The sequence below is a fragment of the Mustela nigripes genome, chromosome 9, assembly GCF_022355385.1.
Source record: "Mustela nigripes isolate SB6536 chromosome 9, MUSNIG.SB6536, whole genome shotgun sequence".
Taxonomy (NCBI): Eukaryota; Metazoa; Chordata; class Mammalia; order Carnivora; family Mustelidae; genus Mustela; species Mustela nigripes.
In genome coordinates, this window is record NC_081565.1 from 32,691,413 (window position 1) to 32,717,384 (window position 25,972).

The following is a 25,972-nucleotide window of genomic DNA, read 5'->3' on the forward strand; positions in this document are numbered from 1 at the left end:
ACACACACACACACACACACACACACACACGGGGATGGGGGGCACACACAAAACAAAAAAGCCTACCATTTGTTGAGCAGATTGTGACAGAATATCAATTAGCGAAGTGTTTGGTATGCAAACGTCCCCAGTGCTAACTCACCATAGGAAGGCTTGCAGGGAGGAGGAACAGAGAGTGTCAGTAAATGAGGGAGGAAGGCTGGCTGCCTCCAAAAGAAAGTGCTGGAGCCAAAGCTCTCACTTCATTGGCAGGTGAGAATGGTGCAATTGCCGTAGATGTCCACCTAGTGGCAGCAGTTCTAGCTAGAGCCCCTCTACCCCAATTGGTTCAGGCGATGACTATTTACTGAAAACACACCTGCGCAGGACCCTCTGAGTTGGGGTGGGCAGCAGGTGCGTGGTGTGCAGAACCATTCAGAAGGTTGCAGTTCATCACAGGGGTCCCTTTTGGGGCAGGGACAGATCTAGGTTAATTTAACTATAAATTCCAAGTCGGGGGATAGAATCTGCTGGAAGCAGGGATTTGAAACTTCATAAATGGAACAAAAGCATCATGTTAGTTTCTTCCTTTCTCTTTTTTTTTTTTTTTTTTTTTAAAGATTTTATTTATTTATTTGGCAGAGAGAGAGATCACAAGTAGGCAGAGAGGCAGGCAGAGAGAGAGAGAGGGAAGCAGGCTCCCCGCTGAGCAGAGCGCCCAACGTGAGGCTCGACCCAGGACCCTGAAATCATGACTGAACCCAAGGCAGAGGCTTAACCCACTGAGCCACCCATGCGCCCCATTATGTTAGTTTCTAGAGTATGTTCATTGCCAGAATTGCTAAAACTCCACGGGATGAAGAAATAGCAAAAATAGGAGAGGCTAGTGTTCAACTAGAGATGTTAATGAGAGTTGCTGATTGAATAATAGTGAGTCAGTAGCAGGCCAGGAGTGAGGTGAGTCTTTTGCTCTGTTTCTTCTGAGTTATAAATCAGCCACCGCAAAGGGCAGTTTGGTTTACAGATGGATTTGGACATGATCTAGAACTTCTGTAAAATGAGAAGGTTCATTGATTAATTACATAGGCCAGCATTTCCCAGATGTGGTATGCATTCCACTTGGGGAAGTACAGATAATTAGATGAAATGTTTTTTATTTTCATAGCTTGGTATCTACTTTAATGTGCCTTGGATGAAATAGAATTTATTACAGCACAAACCTGTGACTGGTTTTCTGCATACAATGGTGATATAAAATTTCCATTTGAAACAATTCAGGTTTTGATCTCAGGGTGGTGAGTTTAAGGCCCACCTTGGGCTCCACATGGGGCCTGGAGCCTACTTTAAAAAAAAATGTTTGAAATGCTTTAATTAAAAATGGGTTTATCTGAAGAAAAAATATTAAGCAAATAATAATATAGAAGATGCTATTACAAGAATCTGGCAAAAGTCACAAGTAGGGAATGTAAACAATTGGAAAGTTTGGGAAATACATATTAAACAAGGGAATGAAATAGATTGACCTGTAGACAGGAGAGTTCAGAACACCAGACAAGTAAAAGGAAAGTGGTAGAACTCTTAAAGGATCCAGGTTCCAGTTCTAACTGCCACTATGCCTGTGTGACACTGGCCTCCCTCTGGATCTCCACTTTCTTACCTTGAAAATAACTCTAACGCCTTGCTCAGCTTTACTATTTAGTGGTTCTATTAGATTATGAGCAATCATAATAACAGCCAGCGTATTAAGGTCATCTGTGAGCTGAATGTTTTCCATAATTTTTCATTTTAAATTTTCGTAATAGTCACGAGAGGTGGGTGTTATGATACCTATTCCATATACAAGGGGATCAAGGGTGGGAGGTTTTAAGTAACTTTCCCTAGGTTGTACACAACCTGATGTGAATAACCTTAGATCAGACTCCAGAGCCTGTGTTTTCTGCTCTTAGCCTTGCTGTGTTGCAATAGTTAGTTCCTATTTACCCTTCAAAACTAAGCTCAAGATCATCTATTCAAAGAAGTCCTTCTCTTTCCACCTTGGCTAGTGTCCCTCATCCATGTTTTCTTACTGTTCTATGTATGCTGTGTTTTGTTAATTTGCCTTTGTATCTCCAACACCCTGCATTGTTTTGGGCAGAATAAAGAGTCAACAAATGTCGAAAAGAAGGGAAGTATGAGGGAGAGGGAAAAAGAGAAACCAGGAGAGGGAGGGGATTGGAAAAGAAAATATATTGCTATCTTATTTTATTCAATATGAAAGAAGTAGACTTGAGAGGTAAGAGAACAAGGTAATTAAACATATGGTCTTCTAGATCCAGCTGGGACACCTGGGTGGCTCAATTGGTTAAGTGTCTGCTTTCAGCTCGGGTCATGGTCTCAGGGTCCTGGGATCGAGTCCCACATCAGGCTCCCTGCTCAGCAGGGAGTCTTCTTCTCCCTCTCCCTCTGCCTTTCCCCCTGCTTGTGCGCTCACTCTCTCTTTAAAAAAAATCTTAAAAAAAAAAAAAATCTCTAGATCCAAACCACCCAGCTGGGCCACTTACTAGGTGGGTGATTTACGGCGCAAGGTCATGCCTCTTCTTCAGTTTCTTCATCTGTAAAGCAAGAATATCAATACTTACTTACCTTAAAGGAAGTTGCAGAGACCAAATGAATTCTATATAAAGTGCTTAGAATAGTGCCTGGCATATGGTAAGCAGGTGCTCAATAAACATTGGTTATTATTATTATTTTTGTGTGTGAAATTACTAAAAGGGGGAAAACTCACTAGTATAAAGTGGGAAAAAAAACCATGACACTATTACATACATATAAAACCTCTTCATTTTCCCAAATCTGCTTGTTGACCAATGCAGATTCATTCCATGGCAGTTACAAATAAGAATTATAGCCGTGGTGCACAGTGTAATATCCTTATCTTTCCGCTTCTATGGCAATAGAATTAGTACTCCATATCTACTCTCAGAGCATTTGGAAATATCAATATTAAAATGACTACACTGTGTTATATTCGAATTCAGATTTGCTTGTTATCTCTCACCCTCAATCAGACTGAGTTTCTTGGGGGAAAAGGACTCTTGTTTGATTCTTCTCCATGTCACCAATTCTCCGTGAAGAGCCTGGCAGTAAATGTTTGTTACGTGTTTGCCAAATGAATATTGTAGAAAAGATGTATACATGTGAACAATAAAATTAAAACTATTATGTGGTATTTACTATACAAGAAGCTCACCTTAAGTGTGATTACAGTTTGGAAAGAGAGATCACTTCTAGGTATGAAGAGGTAGTAGAACAGAATGGTCAATCTGAACTTAAAGACAGACTGCCTTGGTTTTAAGCCCTAAATCTAGCACTAATGCGCTTAGATGATCCTTGGATATAACCTAATCTCTTTAAACCAGTAATGTCCTTATCAGTGAAACAGAGATAATATTAGCTGAATGAGATAATGTATATAAAACATTAGGTACCTATTATGTGTTTGTAAAGTGGCTAACATCTCCTCCTCCTCCTCCTCGCCATCATCATCACCATCATCAAAGGCTTTGTGATGGAGGCGCTCACTACCTGGATGGGCAGACACAAGGAAAGAACACTGAACAGCCAGGAGGTGTGAATAAAGGTACTGTGGGTGTTAGAAAGAGCCAAGGGCAAACAGAGAGGACCAATGGCACTGTTTACTTAGAATATTGGGTATTTTGGGGAAAGGAATGGGAAAGAAGATCAGGAAGTTGGCTATAAGGGCCAGGATGAGAAATTAAGTCTTTATCCTGAAAGTGTTACTGATACTTGACAGTATTGTATACAAGGTAGTAACCAGTTCAGAGTGAGCCATAAGGGGAATGTTCTGGCTGTTTCTGCAGGACAGTCTGGGGATAGTGAGGGAAAATGGAAACAGATAATCCACCTAGGAAGCTTTCCCAGTACTTGAGTGAGAAGGTGAGGTCCCTCTCTGGGATGGTGGCATGGGGAAGGATAAGTGGGAATGAACATGTGGGACACTGGGAAGAAGAAACTGATGGAACCGTGTCCCCCAGAAGTGAGAAGGAGTGAGGAGACAGAGGGGAAGACAGTGGTGAAGATTTACAACTAGATGACCAGGAGCATGGTGCTATTGTTCTGACAGAAAGAAACCAAAGAGGAAAGTGGCCTGAGGGGGCAGATAGATTTGGTTTTTGTTATGCTAAGTTGGAGGTGCAGTGGGATATTCTGTAATGAATGACATACAAGAGACACTTGAAAACTTGAACTTAGAACTCAGACTGATATTTATTTAGAAGATATATGCACAGAGGTAATAACAGAAGGTCTACAGTTGGATCAACCACCTAAGAAGGGTGGAAGTATACAGAGAAAAGATCAGGGAGTCATCCTTGGGAAATACCTCCCACATTGCGGGGGAGTGAAAGAGAAGCCGTGGGGGAGGATGAGGAAGAGGAAGAGAGGTGAAAAATAGATCCTCACAGATGCCAAGAGCCAGAGCAGGTTTCAAGGAGGGTGGAAGTGCTGGGAGGGGTCGTGAGCAAGTCTCTCCCTCTCAGAGGTAGAACTGCGGAGGGGCCACGGGACTTGGCCGCTAGGCATCACTGATGAGAGAACGAAATGTGGAAAGAAAAACTAGACTGCAGGTGTGAAGGAAGGAAGAAGGGGTGTGGGGAAAAGAAGGTCAACTGAGTATGGTAGGAGTTCAAGAAGTTGGGGAAAGAAAGATGTGATGGCGGCTCAAGGTGGGAGCAGAATTGTTCTTCCCCAGACAAATGACCACTCATGGTTCATCGGGAGGTGCTTATTTGTCTATACAGTAAGAAGTAGAAATAAACATTGGTGGAGGAGGCCAAAGGACGACCTTTGCCACAAACTAGGTTGAAAGGCAGGTTGCCACCGTTCTAGAACCATAGACCATGTTATCACTAGGAGTCCTGCAGCATCTGGTTAAGCAGAGACAGAACTCATTTATCATGTATCCACAGACCATGAGAGAGGGAAACCAGAAACTCTCCATCTCCACTTAGGGAAACAAAGTTTGATCCACTCTTTGAAAAGAATTCAAAAGCTTTGGAAAAGTATCTTAGCAAGGAAGGAACACTAAGAAAAGTAAGTGCATGGGGGCGCCTGGGTGGCTCAGTGGTTTAAGCCGCTGTCTTCGGCTCAGGTCATGATCTCAGGGTCCTGGGATCCGGTCCCGCATCGGGCTCTCTGCTCGGCAGAGAGCCTGCTTCCCTCTCTCTGTCTCTGCCTGCCTCTCCGTCTACTTGTGATTTCTCTCTGCCAAATAAATAAATAAAATCTTTAAAAAAAAAAAAAAAAGAAGAAAAGTAAGTGCATGATATCTTCCCTTTCTTGATTTGTGTACGCAAATGCACTCTAGGAGAATGCCTAGGTGCGTCACGAGACCACTCCAACAATACCACGAACACCCCCCATGTTTAGGACACTCCTATCCGCACAGTGCTTTTCATTCTACAAAAAGCTCTCAAGATTGGTTTTGTCCACCACAGAATCCAGGTGAAGTTTTACTTTTCCTGTTTTACAAGGGAAAAAGCCAAGGATTAGCAAGAACGCTGCAGTTTCCCCCCAAATTACACCGCCGGGTACTGCTACATACCCTCCCTCTTTTTCCTGAACATTCTCAAATATCATGCCCATGGTCCTCACAGTATGATGCTCCAGATACAGCATGACAAACCACAATGTAGCAGGACTCTGATCTCCCCTGGTTTGGGGGCTCTATAATTATCAGTATAGCCTGAAAACACATAACCACATTAGCTTTGGAGCACTTGTACCAGATCATGTGTGTGTGTTTTTTTTTTAAAGACACATTTATTCAGCGTCAGGATCAGACTATTACATTTAGCAATCAACAGCATGGGAGCAAAAAAAAAATCTACATTAAAACCCTTTGTTGGAATGCTTTACACTTTCCACAGAACAGAAACTGAAATAACCTGTTATACAAATAGTCTTGAATGCAGTCCTAGAGGTTGTTGTTTTTTTTTTTTTAAGATTTTATTTATTTATTTGAGAGAGAGAGGTCACAAGTAGGCAGAGAGGCAGGCAGAGAGAGAGAGAGGGAAGCAGGCTCCCCGATGAGCAGAGAGCCCGATGTGGGACTCGATCCCAGACCCTGAGATCATGACCTGAGCTGAAGGCAGAGACTTAACCCACTGAGCCACCCAGGCACCCGCAGTCCTAGAGGTTTTTGCCTGTACACATGGGTATTGTCTAAAACATGTCTTCTTTGTAGCAGATAGGCTTTGCCACCACTGTGCTTGGCTGCGTTCACAAATTTGTTGTAACCTGTAGCTTCCCTGTCACTTCTCTGGCTCTCCGGTCCTGCTAAGCTTTGTTTCCTGGCAGTAATTAAAACCTTCTGCCACTGCTGTAGCTACTGCTCCTGCTGGAACCATCATAGCCACCATGGTTTCGTGGTTTGGCAAAGGACTGACCTGCACCACCAGAGGGGCCAGAGCTTCTGCCTCCAAAATTTCCTCCTTTCATGGGTCCAAAATTTGAGGATTGATTGTTCTAATTGCCAAAATCATTATAGCTTCCGCCACCTCCAAAGTTGCATCTGTTATAGCCATCCCCACTGGCACCATATCCACCACCATCTTGACTGCCACCAGAGCCACCTCGACCACTGAAGTTCCCTCCACGACCAAAGTTGTCATTCCCACCAAAACCACCTCCACGACCACCACCAAAGTTTCCAGAACCACTTCGACCTCTTTGGCGAGATGAAGCACACTAGCCATTTCTTGCTGAGATAGGGCTTTCCTTACTTTACAGTTGTGGCCATTCACAGTATGGGATTTTTGAATGACAGTCTTATCTACAGTTATGGCTGTCAAAGCTTACAAAAGCTAAACCCCTCTTTTTGCCACTGCCTTGGTCAGTCATGCTCTCAATCACTTCAATTTTTCTGTACCTTTCAAAATAATCTCTTAGATGATGTGCTTCAGTGTCTTCTTTAATGTCACCAACAGAAGTCTTTTTCACAGTTAAGTGAGCACCAGGTCTTTGAGAATCTTCTCTTGAGACAGCCCTCTTTGGTTCCACAACTCTTCCATCCATCTTGTGTGGCCTTGTGTTCATGGCGGCCCCCACCTCCTCCACAGGTGCCTATATGACAAACCCAAAGCCTCTCGAGCACTTGGTGTTTGGATCTTTCATTACCACACAGTCTTTAAGTGCTCCCCATTGTTCAAAATGGCTCCTCAGACTCTCATTGGTTGTTTCAAAGCCCAGACCTCTGATGAAGAGCTTCCACAGCTCTTCAAGCCCCTTGGGAGACTCTGACTTAGACCTGATGGCGGTGGGAGTGGAACTTTAACGATGTGTACTCGGCGGCATCCATAAGCAGACAAGCTCAGACCATGTTTTTGATGGGATAGTACCTCATGTGTCTTTCTCCCTTCTCACCCCCATCATAAGAGCCCTGGGGCAGAAGTTCTTAGCCATGTTTCCTTCCTCCCCACACCTGCATGGTTCAATCAGCCTTCTGAAAAGCATGAACAGGACGTCAATATTTAAACTTGCTCCAGATGGGTCAGGAGGTGGAAAAGCCATTCTCTCCCTCAATAACTGGTTTGGTCTTGTAGGAAGAAGACCGGGCTCAAAGGCTGAAGGCCCAAGTTCCAGATTTACTCTAGCTCTGTGACCTGAAATCACTCGAAACTTAGCACCAGTATAAAAATGACCATACACAGGTCTGAAAAATCTGAAAAAATGACCATAATTATTTTATGTCTACTGCAAGGATCCTGTGAAACACTTGTGAAAGTAGGGAAGGCCCTGTGCTGGGTTTAATTTTCTGCTGTGGTTGGCTTGAAATTTTTTTTTTTTTTAAGATTTTATTTTTATTTTTTGAGAGAGAGAGAGAGAGAGAAAGTGTGTGTGTGTGTGTGTGTGTGTGTGCGCGCGCGCGCGGGGAGGGGCAAAGGGACAAGCAGACTCCCCACTGAGCCTGGAGCCTGACTTGATCCCAGGGGGCTTGATCCCAGGACCCTCAGATCATGATCTGAGCCGAAGTCAGATACTTAACTGACTGAGCCACCCTGGAGCCCCTCGACGGGAAATTCTTAATTTTTGTAGGAGGAGCAATGCCTCTTCGTTGTGCACTAGGAAGTGCAAATCATGTAACTTTGTCCTGTCTATAGGGCCCCTCTGGGCTGCAGTCTATAATGAATTGAATTGTTAGGAAATAGACAACCCTCAATCTTTCTTCTACTCTACCTATTAGCTAAATTTGACACAATTGATCACACTCCCTCCTCCTCTTTCTTTAAAAAATTTTTTAAAAAGATTTTTTAAAAAATGTATTTGATAGAGGGAACACAAGTAGGCAGAGAGGCAGGCAGAGAGAGGTGGGGGGGAAGCAGGCTCCCCGCTGAGCAGAGAGCCTGACATGGGGCTTGATCCTAGGACCCTGAGAACACCCTAGAACCCTGAGAACATGACCCAAGCCGAAGACAGCGGCTTAACCCACTGAGCCACCCAGGCGCCCCCACTCCCTCCTCCTCGAAACATCTTTTTCAAGTGACTTCTGGGACACTATACTTTTCTGGTTTTCCTCTGTTTCGGTGGCTGTTCCTTTGCTGTCCCAGACAAGTTCCTGCTCTGGCCTGCTTATCACATCAAAGACAGCTTGCCTGACTTCCAATCTAATTTACTCCAAGGTCCCTTCACTGGCCCTCTCCACCCAGTACTGGCCCTACTACTGTTAACTTGAGACCCCGCCCTCTCATGGTCCCTCTGCAGTCTGCTTCTAGATACAGGAACATGAGGCAGGAGTGGAATTAACTTAGGAAGGCTGCAGCACACCAAAGAATCTATTATTTCCTTACAATAAGGATGTGTATGACTTTCTTGAGCATACGGTGCCCAGAATTCAGGGACTACATCCATGGGTCTTTGCATCCTGACAGTCTTGGTCAACTTTTGGCACACAGTACGTGGCATTCCCTAAGGTTTACCAAATCACTGAACTGAACATAATAAGCCCTGAGTAAAGATCATTCTCATTAAGAAGTACTTCCGCATCTTCTGTAAGGTACCCCAGAGATATCTGATAAGGTTATTTAACTGAGCTATCATAAGAAACAACTAGTAAGAATTAAAGCATTTCAAATAAAGGGAGATCAATATTTAAGATTCCAGTTTTAAATGATAAACTTTATCATTTACTTTATACTACTCTAAAATTTTATTTTTTAATTTTTTATTTCTTTATAAAATTTTAATATAAATATAAAATAAGTATAAAATATTTATAAAAATATTTTAATTTTATTTAAATAGATATAAATTCATTTTAATTAATTGATTAATTTTTAAAAAGATTTTATTTATTTGACAGAGAGAGAGATCACAAGTAGGCAGAGAGGCAGTCAGAGAGAGAGGGGGAAGGAAGAAGGCTCCCTGCAGAGCAGAGAGCTCGACGTGGGGCTCAATCCCAGGACCCTGGGATCATGACCCAAGACAAAGGCAGAGGCTTTAACCCACTGAGCTACCCAGGCGCTCCAAAATTTTTTATTTTTTTATTATGTTCAGTTAACCAACATATTACTTTAAAATTTTTAAAGTTACTTCAATTTGTATTTGATTTCTTTAAGCCCTATATCTGAAAATCCAAAAATGATCAAGAAGCAAATTGCAAATTACACCTTCCATTCCTTCCAGGACTCCTTTGTAGAGACAGTCTCTGAGGTTATGAGTTTTTAGATGTTTTCTGATGAGAAAGACTGGAAAATTTAGGAATGTAAAGCTAAAGCATTAGGATCTGATGACTGAAAACCACATTAATTCTGGGTGCTGGGTATATATGGGTGTTATGTGATTCTCAATATTTTCCAGTGTGTTTGAAAAACTTGCTTCTCTCATCTGTTCATACATTTTCATACCCAGACAAGATCAAGCCTGAAAAAGATAAGCTGTTTTATAATCAGTAAGAGGTGCTGTTGGCAATAAGTAAGAAAATTTGGGGCAGGTAAATCATTCCTTCCTTGGCTCTTAGTTTATCCATATATAAAATGGGGGAGGGAACTAGATGGTTTTGCGGGCCCTTCTACTTCCAATGCCATAAGAGTTTAGAAAAGCACGGGGCACCTCTTCACATTTTAAAAGTTTCCTGTTTATAAAAGATTCTTTCCAGATTTCCTGCATTTCTTTAGTGCATTTAAAACTATGTCTTGGGAGGTACCTGGGTGGTTCAGTCAGTTAAGTGTCTGACTTCGGCTCAGGTCATGATCTCGGGGCCCTGGGATTGAGTCCTGTATCTGGCTCCCTGCTCAGCAGGGAGTCTGCTTCTCCCTCTGACTCTCACTCCACTTGTACTCTCTCTCTCTCTCAAATAAATAAATAAATAAGTCGTTGAAAAACAACACCAACAATGACTTGGTTTACCAAAATCTGGTTAGTATATTTTTAATATTAATAAAAGCAGCTAATACTTGTTAGCAAGTTCAATATGCTGGGCACATAGAAAATGTCTTATACAGAGTATTTGATTTAATCTTCCCAATAACACCATGAGATAGGTACCGATATTGTCCCCGTGTGTAGCTAGGTCAGTTGGCCCCCAGACTATTTAACTGGACTGAGCATCACTGGCGTTCAAACTCGCTTCAGTGCAATCTGTGACTCTCAAATACTGTTAATCCTGCATTTCTCAGACCGGCTGCTCACATCCAGGTGTGTTCCGTCGTCCTTCCCTACTTGAACAGCCTCCTTGCCTTCTCAAATGGGGTAACCGACCGGGGATGGAGTAATTCCTCTGGTTCCAACTTAATTTCTGTGGCATCACATGGTCATATTTTCATTAAGAAATTCTTTTTGACATTTCCTGGACAAGTAACAGTGGATTTCACTAGTTACCTTGAGTCAATGCAGAATGATCAGGTGAACAGAAAAGAGTTCAGATTTGCTTCAGTTTCCTAATTTTATTCTTTGGCGCTATCATCTAAATTTCACAGCATCTACAGCAAGACTTTACATTATTTTTTTTTAAATTTTTCAACTTATTTCTAAGACTTTACATTATTTTGCAAAGGATTAAGGTAGAAAGAATGCCATTTGCAGGAAGAGCTTGTAAGTCTAATTTCACCCCTTCATAGTGTTCACATTCTTATCTTCAGTTTTTCACAAGAACTGTGCAGGGTGGGCAAGTCAGGAAGTATTTACCCACCTTGCATAGAGTCGCAGAAAGGAGGGGTGACTTATTCTAGGACATGGACTGGTTAGATCCTAGACCTAGGGTTCTTTCTACACTATGTTACTTCCATAGTGTACAAAGGTCCTTCCAAAAAGGACCATCAGACTCAGGCACTTTTCAGGCAACAGAAATAAATGGTTGCGCCATGCCAGGCTGTGGGCCATGTAGTTCCCTCTCTAACCAGTAACTACGCTACAGGATGAGGATAGTAGGAACCATGTCCCCTACTCACTCATACCTGTGCAGTGTGATAAAGAAAGTAGAAGTGCCCAACAGCTGTGGTCCCACCAGATAAAACTTTTAGGCGGGAAGTTAAGTGAAAAGTAAACTTGTGTGCCTGCGTCTGTCTAACTGTTAGGTGCTTTTGATATTTTTAAAAAGGTTGCTTGTGGAAGTTAGACCAAATAGCAGGAAGGTATTACAGCAAAATGGATTTGGGAAAGGACCAATCTCGCTTAAAACGCCGTCAGACACCTAATCCTCGTCAAGAAGAGAACCATGTTCCAGGTAATGAGAGAGATCTTCAGAGGTCTCTAGTGGCCACTCAGATGACTTGGTGACTGTTGGGAAGAACTGGGGCTGTGATTATTTTCCTAAATTTTATGGATCTGTCCCCCAAAAAGGACATGATTATGTTCATATAACCTTAGATGGGAAGTATTGGGGTTATATACCTTCTGAGGTGACTTACAGTGCATTGATTCTAATAAGTCAGAGAAACATAAGGAGATAACAAGTAAGTTATTAATAATATATTCAAGTGAAAGATAATGAAAATACCCAATACTGGATGGCTGAGGTAAGACAAGTACATGCTTATACTTCTATGGTAGTGCAAATTTGCTATGATTTTTGGGAAAGAGATCTGGTCTACCTAATGCCCGATCTGTAATAGAGCTAATTCTTTTGACTCACTAATCTTAGTCTTGAGTCTGTTCTAAAGTGACATGTCTCAAAACATTTTGCAGAACCCTAGGCCTTGAGATAGTTTAAAAAAATTTTTTTTTTGTGCCATGGATCTCTTCCACATTCTGATAAACCTATAGACCCCTTTATAAAATAAATATTTTAAATACATAAAATTGATAGGATTCCAGAGGGAACAATTATAAGATCCAATAATCAAAATTTTAAAATTGTGATATAGTAATATATATGCTTATTTGTAAATGTATTAAATAACAAGATCATATTAAGGTGAGTCTAAAACCACTGTATCAGATTGAATATATCATCTCAAATAAATTGTAGTTTTAGGTATCTGTAACAACTGTATTGTGATAGGAAAAATCTGTGATTTCTTTTGGTGACAAAGTCAGTTACTGAACAAAAATTGCTGTGGTTTGTCACCTACATTCATAATTGAAGGAGATTTACTTAAACATTGATAAAAATGAAGGTATATTATTCCCCCATCAAAGTTCACTAAGAACTTCTATCCTAAGAACAAAAGGTGCTGTGGTCCAAGGGGCATGATCTGTCTCTTTGGAATCTCAGTGGAAGTTTATAATCACTTTACAGTTCTAAGAAGACCCACTAACTTTTCACAACTTAGATGGCAACAGAACCCTTTTTTGATAACTTTCCAAAGAACTTGGAGAAACATCATCCTAAGGAAAAAATTCAAAAGGAAAGAAGCGGTATGCATGAATGTTCTTATTATAATTTGATCTACAATGGCAAAAAAATTTGCCATAAAATTCCCATAAAATTGGCAACAACCAATGCTAGTAGAATGACTGAACAAACAGAAACACATCAACTTGATTGAAGTTACAATTATGAGGACTATCTCATAGAAAATATATCTGACATAATGTTAGGTTAATAATGATAAAATTATAGTATGCAATCATTACAGATTAATGTAATATAAGGACTAGATGGGTATGAGAAATAAAATGAAAACAGGTTCTAACATTAAGGATAGCAGAACATGGTTGATTTTTTTTAATGTTTCTACAATATGTAAAATTATTTTGAAGAAATTAATGGGTTAATAGCACACTTATGTACTGACTCTTTCGTTTAAAAAGTGTTTACTGAATATTTGCTCCTAGGCACTCTTTGGAGGTCAGTACAGAGATAAATAAGATATGGTCTTTGTTCCCCAAAAGCTGGGAGCAAAACAGACACCTCGTGTAGAGGTTCTACCACTGTGCCCTAGGACTCTTGCTGATAAATGCCACAATTTATCACTACATCCTCTAACTTCCATTTTGATCCTACAGAAGTCACTGGAACTTGGAATTTGCGAAACAGAGAGCAACTCAGAAAAAGGAAAGCTGAAGCACAAGAGAAGCAAAATTTGCAGTGGCATGTTGGGTATAGTATCATTGCGAGGGAAAAGAACTTATATTTGTCCAGTATATGCTTTGGGTCAAGTAGTGCTGACATGCTTTTACACACTGTATCTTTCCAACAACCCCAGAAATTGGAGGGGGTGGGGGATTATTCTTATTTTACAAAACAAACAAACCCCCCAAACAAAAAAAAAACCCAAGTCTCCAAAGGTTAAATCTCTTGACTAAAATCGCATAGCTAGTGAAGGGTTGGGAAAAGAATTTTATTCCTGTTCTTAAGTTAAAGCCCCAGGCAGCTGAATCATATTATAGAGGGGCCTGGTGTTCTACTACCCTGGTAATACAACCATAGAAGCATCTTTTGGGAGCAGTAGATATCTTGGAGGAGAATGTTGAGCTAGTTTTTCCAAGCTTTCAATTAGTAAAATCCTAATTGAATAAGAGTGCTAACTCTCCATGGAGTAAACCATGGAAACAAGTGATGGAAGAGTGTAGGAGTTCTTAAATCTCCAAGCAAAGTCACCTGCCTCCCTTAGGGAGGGAGTCTGAAACCATGATTATAAACGAGGCAGCTTCTAACTACACTCATTTAAAATAGGACTCTGAAAACAGAGGTACTTGGACATGCTTAGAGATAGAAACGGGGAGCCCAAGGAGCCAGAGTATGAGTTTAGCCCATCTAAGCCAGAGTATCTCAATCTGGGCACTATTGAGGCTGTGGGCAGGGTAAGTCTTTGTGTGGGAGGCTGTTCTGTGCATTGTAGATGGTTTGTAGCTTCTCTGGCATCTAGAAAGTAGTAGCACTCCTCACCCATGTTGTGACAACCAAAAGTGTTTCCAGACATTGTCAAATGTCGGCTGACATAGGACAGGGGGTGGGGCGTAGGGGGGAAACGAAGGGGCAAAATTGCCCCCAGTTGAAAACCACTGATCTAAACACTTATTATCATCATTCTGATTATTATTAGATTAGCAGTTAGATTTGCATTTCTTCATTGCTGCAAAAAATGTTTCTTTTGATGGCAAAGATAAAATAGGTTACATATTTGCAGGCATCATTTAAAAAAAAGTACAATGTAGATGTTTTAGCAATTTTCTGGAGAAAAAGCACCTATCCCCCTGTGGACTGAGTTACCAGCTAGTTTGCTACAAGGCGAGTTTCTACAGCACCAGTCAGCTCACATGTGATTGGTAAATAGAAGAATGATGTCAGTATAATGTAGAAGTTGTATTGGTTTGAGATTTTGCCTGGTCAAAAGGGAATACAATTAAAACCTTCGAAAAGGGAAAATCTTCAGCTTGGCTGCTGCAAAAGCAGAGTGCATTCAGGCATCCTTCCCCAGAGGATAGGATTAGCCCTGCACTGCTCCCCACATGTAGCTTGCACAACCTCCTTGCCCAGCCTGCTGGCTCAGAGTACCCCCATCATTTGCATGATCTCAGCAGCTGAAAGCCTGCATTTACACTGTTGCTTTTGAGTATTTTCACTCTGTCTCAGGCAGCCTCCAGCAGGGGTAAGCGGCCTGTCTGGACTACTCAAGTCATCTCCTGGGTACCCATTATTTTTGTTGGTGTTGCACAAGGGGTGCCTCTGTGGCTCAGTCAGTTAAGCCCCCCGACTCTTGATCTGGCTCAGGTCTTGATCTCAGGGTTGAGTGTTCAAGTCCCGTGTTAGACCTACTTAATAAAAACAAACAAAAATTTGCACAGAATTTGAGTTATTTGCCTTAACTCTATCCCCCCCCCCCCCCCCCCCCCCCGCAAAGCACTGCACTTTGAGTGTATGATTTGCAGAAAGGTTTTCCAGGAGTTATGATTTTCCAGGAATTACAGCAGAAACTTTTGTACTTGAGTCTTGTGGCAGGTGACTCAGTTGAAGAATATCCTATTAGCTCCCCTAATTCCATACTTGCCAAGCAAACTTCTGATCGTTACTTGGCTTCTCAAATACTTGGTACAGAGAAAGAATACATTCGTCTGTTAGTCCAAGCATCCTCTGCTAGGTGACTTTGCTTTTCTCACTGTTTCCTTAAAAACTGGTCTTTAGGCTTATCTATCAGTCTCTCTGAGCTGGTTGATGAGTTCTATTCCAGATAAAAAGAGCTCTTCTCCGTGTGCTGATAGAATTGGGTTTCTGGGCTTGCTGGGTTGGGGGCGGTGGGGCAAGGCTGAAAAAGCCACTGAAGTAGATGACACCTTGGTAAGTCTCTTGGCAGCTGGCTGGCCATGCTCTTGTGACACATCTCTTTACTGCTGAGGGCTGTTTTTACCATAACACACCACACAGTGAAACCTTGGTGGTTTCAGAAAGAAGCAGCAGAGGGTCATGGTTAAGAGCCCTGGCTGTTACAGCCAGAATGGCTAGATCTGAGGTGTGACTCCCCCATTTCTAGCCATTTGACCTTGGACAAGAAAGTGCCTTGGTTTTGTCATCTGCAAAATGGAGGTAATAATAGTATCTGTCTCATAAGTGGATGATGTGAAAATTATATGAGATAATAGAATAAGTAAATTACTCAAAACCGTGCCTGGCACATAAGAAGGACTGGGCTTCCTGTATTAATATGAATACTAATTTATACCTGAATAATTCACTCATCCAAGTTATATGCAGTTCTTTTTAAAAAAGATTTATTTATTTATTTTTAGAGAGAGAGTGTGCATGAGCAGGGGGAGGGGGTGAGGGGAAGCAGATTCCCTGCTGAGCAGGGAGCTCAACATGGGGCTCACTCTCAGGACCCTGAGATCATGACCTGAGCCAAAAATCAAGCATTGGATGCTTAGCCAACTGAGCTACCCAGGAACCCCTATTATATGCAATTCTTACAACTACCACATGAAGTTGGACAGATACCATTTACTCCATTTTACCTATGAAGAAACCAAGGAATAGAGAACTTAAGTGACTTGTTCGTGATCACATAGCTGACCAGTGACGGAGTCTGGATTAAACTTTAGGCCACATAGATGTATTTGTGTCTTTTGAAAAACAACCAGGAAGAATATGGAACATAACTCAGTATCCCTCAGAGTTGTACCTAACAAATTATTTAGGATTTAATATCTAGGATGAAATGTGTTTCCTGAAAAAGTCACATACACCATCTTTTAAAAATCTGACAATGAGGACTTCATAAATTATCTTGTGTCCTCTGTCACTTGGAATTAAACTCTATAATGCTGAGGTCTCATCCCATCATTTTTGCACATCTTCTTCTTTATTACTTTTTTTAAAAAAAGATTTTATTTATTTATTTGACAGAGAGATCACAAATAGGCAGAGAGGCAGGCAGAGAGAGAGGGGGAAGCAGGCTCCCTGCTGAGCAGAGAGCCCGATGTGGGGCTCAATCCCAGGACCCTGAGATCATGACCTGAGCCGAAGGCAGAGGCTTTAACCCACTGAACCACCCAGGCACCCCTCTTGTATATTACTTTTAATACTTATTTTTGACTGTCTTATTACATAGATAACTTTTTTTTATTTTTTAAAAAGATTTTATTTATTTGACAGTGAGAGAGAGATCACAAGTAGGCAGAGAGGCAGGCAGAGAGAGAGGGGGAAGCAGACTCCCCGCCGAGCAGAGAGCCGGATACGGGGCTAAATCCCAGGACCCTGAGATCATGACCTGAGCTGAAGGCAGAGGCTTATCCCACTGAGCCACCCAGGTGCCCCACATATATAACTTTCAAAACATTGATTTCAAACTAGTTCTTGTGAGGCCACCTTTAAAAAAATTTTTAACTATGGAAATCACCAAACATAAATAAAGGTAGAATAGGGTACCCATTTAAGTATGCAAGGAATTATGAACACTGCAGAGATATAAAAGCGCTGGTTTTACCTTGTTTGCTAAAAGAAATAAGAATATTTACTCTCAGAATATCTCCCCAGAAAAAATGAAAGTATGAGGCAGTCCATGTCCCTCCCCTAAAAGCATGACCCTCGTCATAAATCCTGAGCAAGGAGAACATTTCAGCCTGTGATCTCTAAGAGAAGGCTCCGCAGAGCAGGTAGCATAGAACAGAATTTCAATAGGTTTAGAAAAATGATGAAATGTTTATTTATAGCACCTTTTCCTCCCCCAACCCCGCAGCCCATCTGCATTAGCCATCTGTATTTGCTTGTAGTGGCAATAACTAACAATTTGTCATTAGCTGCAATTTCCATGCATATCCTTTTATCTTTTAGATCCCTCCTCTAGCTATTAATTTGGAGTAGGTATAATATGGCCACTCATGCCTTTCTACTAGACTTCTTTATTTCCAGAAATGTTTTTGCAGCTTTTGGCCCAGCTTACAGTACATCTCATTTGACATGTATCACAGCGATTAACATTCTGTACACAAGACGCTGAATTAGATAAGCAATTATACATATATCTTCTGTCTGCGGGCTGCACAGGCAAGGAGCTGTGCCTAGATTGCAGATCTAGAAACACAGTTGTATCCGTTTGCGCAGGGCATAGTGGGACTAAACTCACATAGACTCGACCCAAAGAGACATCTGTGTAAACCAGCATGCCAGTCTATTCCTGTACAACATGAGTAATACACTTACCAGGACCAATCGTTAAGTATATGGTTTCAAACACACACACACACACACACATTCTCTCTCTCTCTCTCTCTCTCTCTCTCCTCTCCACTCACCAGGAAGATTCTGTGTGAGCCAGGTGTCAGAGACAAAAATTCCCCGAGGGACATTTCTTCTCTTGCCAACTGAGAACATCTAGCACTTCTACTTCATTTTACAAACAAGAAGGTTGAGGTCTAGAGAGATTAAGTATTTGTTTATGGTCGTACAACACAGTAGGATGCGGGAGACCTGGTACTGTTATCACTAAGGATTTCTTCCAATCCTGTAATCCCATTGCTGACACTAATTCTTATCTTCCCCAGAGAGAAAAAATGCAAGCGGCCAAGGACAGGAAAAGGAAACAAAAGAGGAAGAAAGAGACGACAAAGTACAGAACTAAAGGGGGAACCTCAGTCACAATTTAAAAAAGACACAATGGAGAAAGCACTGGTACCTACGGAGAAAGAAACTGAACCACCTAAGAGTATAACTGAAGTGTTGTCTCTGCTAGCCTCTCCCAAAAAAGTTATGCCTGAGACACAATTTTCTGCAGTGGATCAAGAAAACATAAATCAGGATCATTCTTCTGAGTTACAAGAAACAGTTGTACAAAACCACCCTTCTGAAACATGCCAAGATGTGGCTGAACCTGAAGCCCTCTCTCCTACAATGTACCAGGAAATGGCCGTGATTCAAGGCCATTCTTCCATAATGTGCCCTGATACAGCTGAACCTGAAGACCTCTCTCCTACAACGTGCCAAGAAATGGCCGTGATTCAAGGCCATTCTTCCATAATGTGCCCTGATACAGCTGAAGATTTCACTTCTACAATGTGCCAGGAAACAGCTGTACTTCAAAACCATCCTTCCAGAATGTGCCCTGATACGGCTGAACCTAAAGCCCTCTCCTCTACAATGTGCCAAGAAACAACTGTAGTCAAAGTCCTTCCTTCTAAAACATCTGAAGACATAGCTGACTTGGAAGCATGCTCCCCTGAAGCATTCTCCAAACCAGATATGCCTAAAGGGTATGCTCTTGAAACATACCAAAAGAGAGGTGAACCTGAGGAATACAATTCTGAACCAGAACAAGGAATGGCTGAGATTGAAAGCTTCTTTCCTAAGACACAAGAAATAGCTGTGCCTAAAGACCTTTCTACAAAGACACTCCAAGAAACAGTTGAACCTGAACACTTCTCTCATGAAACATATAAAGAAATTGCTGTGCCTAAAGCATTCTCTCATAACACAACCCAAGAAGTGCCTGCTCTTGAGGAATATCCTCCTGAAATATACCATGAAACACCTGTGCCTGAGGAAGGCTCACCTGAAATATACCAAAAAACACCTGGGCCTGAGGATGGCTCACCTGAAATATACCAAGAAACACCTGCGCCTGAGGAAGGCTCACCTGAAATATACCAAGAAACACCTAGGCCTGAGGAAGGCTCACCTGAAATATGCCAAGAAACACCTGGGCCTGAAGACTATTCACCTGAAATATACCAAGAAACACCTGGGCCTGAAGATCTTTCTACTAAGGCATATAAAAATAAGGATCTGCCCAAAGAATGCTTTCCAGAACCACATCAAGAAACAGGTGGGCCCCAAGGCCAGGATCCTAAAGCACACCAGGAGGATGCTAAGGATGTTTATACTTTTCCTCGAGGTAGGGTGTTTTATCAGGATAAGTCAGTGATACTGCCACTTAGTGGGGTTCCCCATTTATAGTTAGAGCACCAACATAGGTATGTCTCCCTTGGAGTGGTGATTTTATAGCCTGCCTTAACAATCGTAGGGTATCTCCCATTATTGCAAAGGATACGATTAATGTCATTAGCTAGTTTCCAGTAAAAAATGTTTTTCTTCCAACCAATGTCTGTTTGGCACATTTACAAAGAATTAAAAGAAAATCATTGAAAAATAAGTGTGGGGCGCCTGATGGCTCAGTTGGTTAAGCGACTGCCTTTGGCTCAGGTCATGATCCTGGAGTCCAGGGATCAAGTCCCACATGGGGCTCCCAGCATTGTGGGGAGTCTGCTTCTCTCTCTGACCTTCTCCCTTCTCATGATTTCTCACTCTCACTCTCTCTCAAATAAATAAATAAAATCTCTTAATAATAAAAAAAGAAAATATAATTGTTTATAGTAGGTATTTGATATACCTGGGAAGCATTAGCCAGTAAAGTGAAATGAACCCAATATAAGATGAATTATGTACAAAATATTTTATTTTTTTTATTTTAAAGATTTTATTTATTTGACAGAGATCACAAGTAGACAGAGAGGCAGGCAGAGAGAGAGAGAGGGAAGCAGGCTCCCCGCTGAGCAGAGAGCCCGATCCCAGGACCCTGAGATCATGACCTGAGCCGAAGGCAGCGGCTTAACCCACTGAGCCACCCAGGCGCCCTGTACAAAATATTTTAAAGAACAGTCAAATCTAAATTAATAGGAAAATTTCAGGAATACAGTATTTCTTGAGAATAAAAATTTCCCAGCAAACTTAAAGCAAGTAAATTCTCAGGGTACAAGGTATGAGGAAATTATAAAGATATAAAATGTGATCCTGTTACTGGGGAGCTCATTTTTGTAGGATTTATCAAGTTTTCTAAAATCCCTTTCTATTTCAATGCCTATTCCTGAAAAGCTTTCTCTTAAGCATAACACTTTTTAAATAATGTGACCGTTCTTCTGTTTCACTTCTCTTTGTACAATACCGTAGACAATGTTAGCAAAGGGCTGAGTCTCCCAGACTAGAGTTCTCTCCAGGCGATTGTTTCCTAAAGAAATCCTTCTGGTAGCTTATTTATTCTCTTTCCTAAAAGATGAGTGCAACAAAAGCATGGGGTTAGTTGGAAATACCCTGAAAAAATTGGAGTAAAGAAAAGAGAAAATTAGAGTAAAAAGCAGATAGGGTGAAGCATGGGCCTGTGCTGACAGGAGCCCCTGCTGGAGAAGCAGCTCTCATCCACACAGGGCTCTGTTCTAGAAAGTTCATTGTTGCCAAGGTGAATGTGGGAAATTAATTCGTGATTTCCTTTTGGGGGGTTTTGTCTGGCCAAACAAGTGGAAGTATCTACCTTTTTTACTGAGTAGAAAATGTTCATAATAATGAATTATGAACGTTCATCATGATAAGGGAGGGCAATATGTAAGTGAATGTAGAGTAAGTCCACTCTAACACCATCTCCTATCTTTGATCCTCATCCTGAAGGTCGTTTTCCTTCATTTTAACAAATGAGATAGTAGGGGGGCCTGGGTGGCTCAGTGGGTTAAGGCCTCTGCCTTCGGCTTAGGTCATGATCCCTAGGGTCCTGGGATCAAGCCCTGCATTGGGTTCTCTGCTCAGCAGGGAGCCACCTGCTCCTCACCCCCTGCACCCGCCTGCCTCTCTGCCTACTTGTGATCTCTCTCTATCAAATAAATAAATAAATAAAATCTTAAAAAAAAAAAAACAAATGAGATAGTAGAATACATTCTGTAACCTGCGTTTTTTCACATACAATATATATCATGGCCATCTTGATGAAATCTTTTGTAGCAGTTATATGGTATTATATGTGCAATAATTTATTCAGCCAATCTCTGAAATGACGAACACTTACATTACTGCCAACTTTTACTATTAAAACAGAGTTCAATGGACATCATTGGAAGTAACATTTCTGGGGCACTTTCTATGTGCCAGAAACTATTAAACATTTTGGGTGAATTATTTTATTCAATGTTAAAGCCCTAACAGAAAAACAGTATTATCCCCATTTCATAGATTAGAAAACTGAGGCACAGGAAGCTTGTCTGTCCAATTATATTCTTTGGATAAATCTCTAGAAATTGAAATGCTGGGCCAAAAGGTACCCACATTTAATGTTTGGATACATTCTCTCAGACCAGCATCCCAAAATATTGTAGCAATCCACACAAACCAAGAGTTTATATAATGCCTTTCCACTAGGCCCTTGCCCATACTGCATATTATTTTTTATATGTATATTTATTTATTTGACAGAGAGAGGGATCACAATTAGGCAGAGAGGCAGGCAGAGAGAGAGGGAAAGCAGGCTCCCCGCTGGGCAGGGAGCCCGACGCGGGCTCGATCCCAGGACCCCGAGATCATGACCCCAGCCAAAGGCAGAGGCCCAACCCACTGAGCCACCCAGGTGCCCCCATACTGCATATTATTACCTTTAAAAAACTTTTCTGGGGCACCTGGGTGCCTCGGTTTGTTGAATGTCTGACTTTTGATTTTGGCTCAGGTCAGGGTCCCGGGATTGAACCCCGTGTCAGTTTCTGCATTCAGCAAGGAGCCTGCTTGAGGATTCTCTCTCCCTTTCCCTCTGCCGCTTCCCCAGCTTTTGTCCCCACTTCTCTAAAATAAATAAGTAAATCTTTAAAAAAAAATAAACAACCTTTTCCTATGTGTTAGGCTTAAAAAAATAAAACTAAAAAACCCAATTGTTTTAATTTCTACTTTTTAAAATGATGACTACTGCTACTAGGCATTAATATTATCATGAATTTGAATTTCATGACTATAATAAATTTGAATTTTTTTCTTTTGAGAATTGCGTTTGAATTCCTGTTCATTTTTTTAAAAGATTTTATTTATTTATCAGAGAGAGAGAGGGGGAGAGAGCGAGCACAGGCAGACAGAATGGCAGGCAGAGGGAGAAGCAGGCTCCCTGCTGAGCAAGGAGCCCGATGTGGGACTCGATCCCAGGACGCTGGGCAGCTGCTTAACCAACTGAGCCACCCAGGCGTCCCTCTGTTCTATTTTTTTTTTAAAGATTTTATTTATTTACTTGACAGAGATCACAAGTAGGCAGAGAGACAGGCAGAGAGATAGGAGGAAGCAGGCTCCCCGCTGAGCAGAGAGCCTGATGCGGGCTCTATCCCAGCACCCGGAGATCATGACCTGAGCCAAAGGCAGAGGCCTAACCCACTGAGCCACCCAGGCGCCCGTTTCCTGTTCTATTTTAAATTTGATCTTTTGGATTGATTTTAAAGATCCTTATATCTTAGTTATTAAGCTTTCACCTACATATAAGTTATAAATATTTCCCCTGTTGTTTTTGGCTTAACTTTATTTATAGTGGTTTTTGTCATCTACATGATAAAATTTTAATTTTTAGTTATTCAAAACTGTCATGATTTTAATATTAAGTTTTTCAAACCAGTCATTCTTTTCCTTTATGTTTTCTGGCCTCTATTCTGCTTAGAAAGGCCTTTCCAACACTAAGAGTATAAAAAACACTTTATTGTTTCTACAAAACTTATGGTATTTTAATATTTAATATTTAAATATTTAACTTTTATTTATTTGAAATTTGCTTTTGTGCAAGGTGTGAGGCAGAGTTTTTCCCCCGAGATACTTAATTGTTTCAATACCATTTATTGGACCTATTTCCATATTTTATTTTACAGAAATGAGAGAAAAACCCAAAGCAGAAGAACCAGAGATACCAGCAATTGCAAATGTTCCTCAAGAAATTCATCCAGAAAATGACGTCTTTAGTTATGTTTTGTTTTAACAATGCTCAACCGTCAATAGTTGTCCAACAAAATACACATCTTAATATATTACGTGTGTGATTTTTTCAAAACACTGTAGATCTCTACAATACTCATTAATATTTTTACGTTTTCTTTTTCTCATGTATAGACTCTGAGAGAATGAAGGTATTTTTTTCAGGCCCTGTTATATAGATGATATCCTGCTAGTGTTTGCGTGTGTGTGTGTGCATGTGTGTGTGTGTGTGTATACATATATGCATATTGGGGTGAGGATAGTGGTGGGGGAGAGAGAGAAACGTGAAAGGAATGGCTGAGTAATTGATCACCCATCAAGAACCTTTAATTCTATATTTTATTTATTTTTTCCTTGGTTAATTCTTAAAAGTAGAGAAACTATTGTTTGAACACTTAAAATCTGGGGGAGTAATAGTTTTCTTGTAAACTTTGTTCACTTATCCATGTAACAATAGCATCAACATTTTATTCAGACTTTGGTAGTCTAAAAAGTTAATTTTAACAATTATTCTGGGACTCCTTCCAAGATATTTTGAGGAGATGAGTGATCAACGCAGTTTCCTGGAGTGTTTGAATTTTGATTTTCTTTTTCCTTTTTAAATATTGTATTTGTGCAAAATGTACATTAAATCTTTATTACATGTTTCACCGTTTGGACAGCATCCTGATAAGCGCCGCGAGGATTAGAACACCTATAACACATAGTCCTTACCCTCCAGGGGTTTAATCTTGTCTCGTGGGGGGAATAAAACAGAACACAAATAACAGTAATGCTAGTGTTGTTTGAAGAGTAGACACAATAGAGGAAACACTCACTTTTTTTTTTTTGCTGGAGTGACCTGAAAAAAATCACATCTTCGAGGAGTCTTGAAAGGTGGAAAAGATTTGTACTGTAGGCGAGGATTGTGGCCTCACTGTATGTGACACAGAGAAGGATGAATTCAGCATATATTCAAGGGAACTGCATACAAACTACAGTTAATGCACGGTCTGTGTGGAACAGCAGGCTAATAGGCTGAAAGTCTCATATCAGAGTGGACAGAATTTTGCACACCTAAGAAGTATGTGTTAGGTAATGTGGAACAAAGTAAGACTTGAACAATGCGGTTTTAGTATTTTAAGACTTTCTATCTTGTAATGGTCAGGGTTAGCTGAAAATTATAAGAGACTGGGGGCATGAATAGGAATTATTTTGTGGGGGAAGATATCTGAACGCCCCCCCCCCCCCAGTATTTTGGCGGGGGCGCTGTTTGCAGTTTTCCATCTGTTATTACAGAAGACTCAAAGGAAGGGGATTTTTGCAGGTAAGGGTTTAGTTCAGCAAGGATGCGATTATATAAGCTCCCCATATAGGTATAGAGGCACTGTGCTAAATGCTAAGCTAGACAGCTAAGAACAAGACAGAATCCCAGTCTCATAAGCATCACAGTGTAGAAAGAGCTTCTCAACCCTCAGGGTCCATCAGAACCACTGGGGAAGATTTCCAAATCACAGCTGTCAAGACACCTCCACAAGGATTCTGATTTACCTGTCTAGGATGGGATCCAGGCATAGATACATTAATTGTTAAGTAGGTTTTTTTTTGTTTTAAATATTGTTTGAGAAATAATTTTAGAAATTACAGAAGACTCAGGGTGCCTGGGTAGCTCAGTGGGTTAAGCCTCTGCCTTCGGCTCAGGTCATGATTTCAGGATCCTGGGATCGAGCCCCACATTGGGCTCTCTGCTCAGCAGGGAGCCCGTTTCCCCTGCCCTCTATCTCTGCCTGCCTCTCTGCCTACTTGTGATCTCTGTCTAATGAATAAAATCTTTAAAATAAAAATTATAGAATACATGATAGTACAGAAGTTCCTATATACCTCTCACCAGTTTATCCTAATGTTAACAAGCTCTGTAACCATGGTCCATTCATCAAACCTTAAGAAATTAAGGCAGTGATGTTACCGTTATCTGGATTTCATTTGTTTTTCTACTAATGCCCTTTTTTCTGGCTTCAGAATCCAAAATGGGATACAACATTGCATTTAGGGTATTTGAAAAGCTCCCCTGGTGATCCGAAAGTGCAGCTACAGTTAATGGCCACTGATATAGTGGGCAGTCACAATGCTGTTTCCCTTCTGTTTGCACACACTCCCCCATGAACATTACATTTATTTCTTCTCGAGATATGTTCGTTGTATAGGGATTTACTCACACCCCATCATATTACTCCAGTGACATATTGAGGGCAGCATAACTGTATAATAGTCATTTACAACTGGATGACATTTCAGAATTTATGTTTTCATAAACACTTTTTTTATTTGCATATGAGTGTGAAATGGGAGGGGCAATGATTATAGTTCCAGTTTTATAGATGAGGGAATAGCCTCAAA

At 41.0% G+C, this 25,972-nt stretch overlaps 1 protein-coding gene and 1 pseudogene across 2 annotated transcripts; one reads left to right on the plus strand and one right to left on the minus strand.

The window, feature by feature from the left end:
• Positions 1–6,339: 6,339 nt before the first annotated feature.
• LOC132024114 (heterogeneous nuclear ribonucleoprotein A1-like 3) lies at positions 6,340–7,465 on the minus strand (annotated as a pseudogene).
• Positions 7,466–11,480: 4,015 nt separating this feature from the next.
• Positions 11,481–24,243, plus strand: HEMGN (hemogen). 2 transcript variants are annotated; one of them, XM_059411228.1, is made up of 4 exons: positions 11,481–11,698; positions 13,423–13,516; positions 18,394–19,670; positions 23,494–24,243. In XM_059411228.1, the coding sequence occupies exons 1-4, from the start codon at positions 11,620–11,622 to the stop codon at positions 23,598–23,600; spliced, it is 1,557 nt and encodes a 518-aa protein (XP_059267211.1). In that variant the 5' UTR covers positions 11,481–11,619; the 3' UTR covers positions 23,601–24,243. The 2 variants fall into 2 exon arrangements, with proteins under 2 accessions (XP_059267211.1, XP_059267210.1); XM_059411227.1 differs by having other exon boundaries at positions 11,483–11,698; positions 18,394–19,739.
• Positions 24,244–25,972: the final 1,729 nt, after the last annotated feature.

Bases quoted from the DNA above. Each gene is read 5' to 3' on its own strand.
- HEMGN (XM_059411227.1), top strand. From the start codon at position 11,620: ATGGATTTGGGAAAGGACCAATCTCGCTTAAAACGCCGTCAGACACCT. The intron at 13,517-18,393 runs GTATAGTATCAT...TATCTTCCCCAG, and splicing joins AATTTGCAGTGGCATGTTGG to AGAGAAAAAATGCAAGCGGC. The intron at 19,740-23,493 runs GTAGGGTGTTTT...TTTATTTTACAG, and splicing joins TGTTTATACTTTTCCTCGAG to AAATGAGAGAAAAACCCAAA.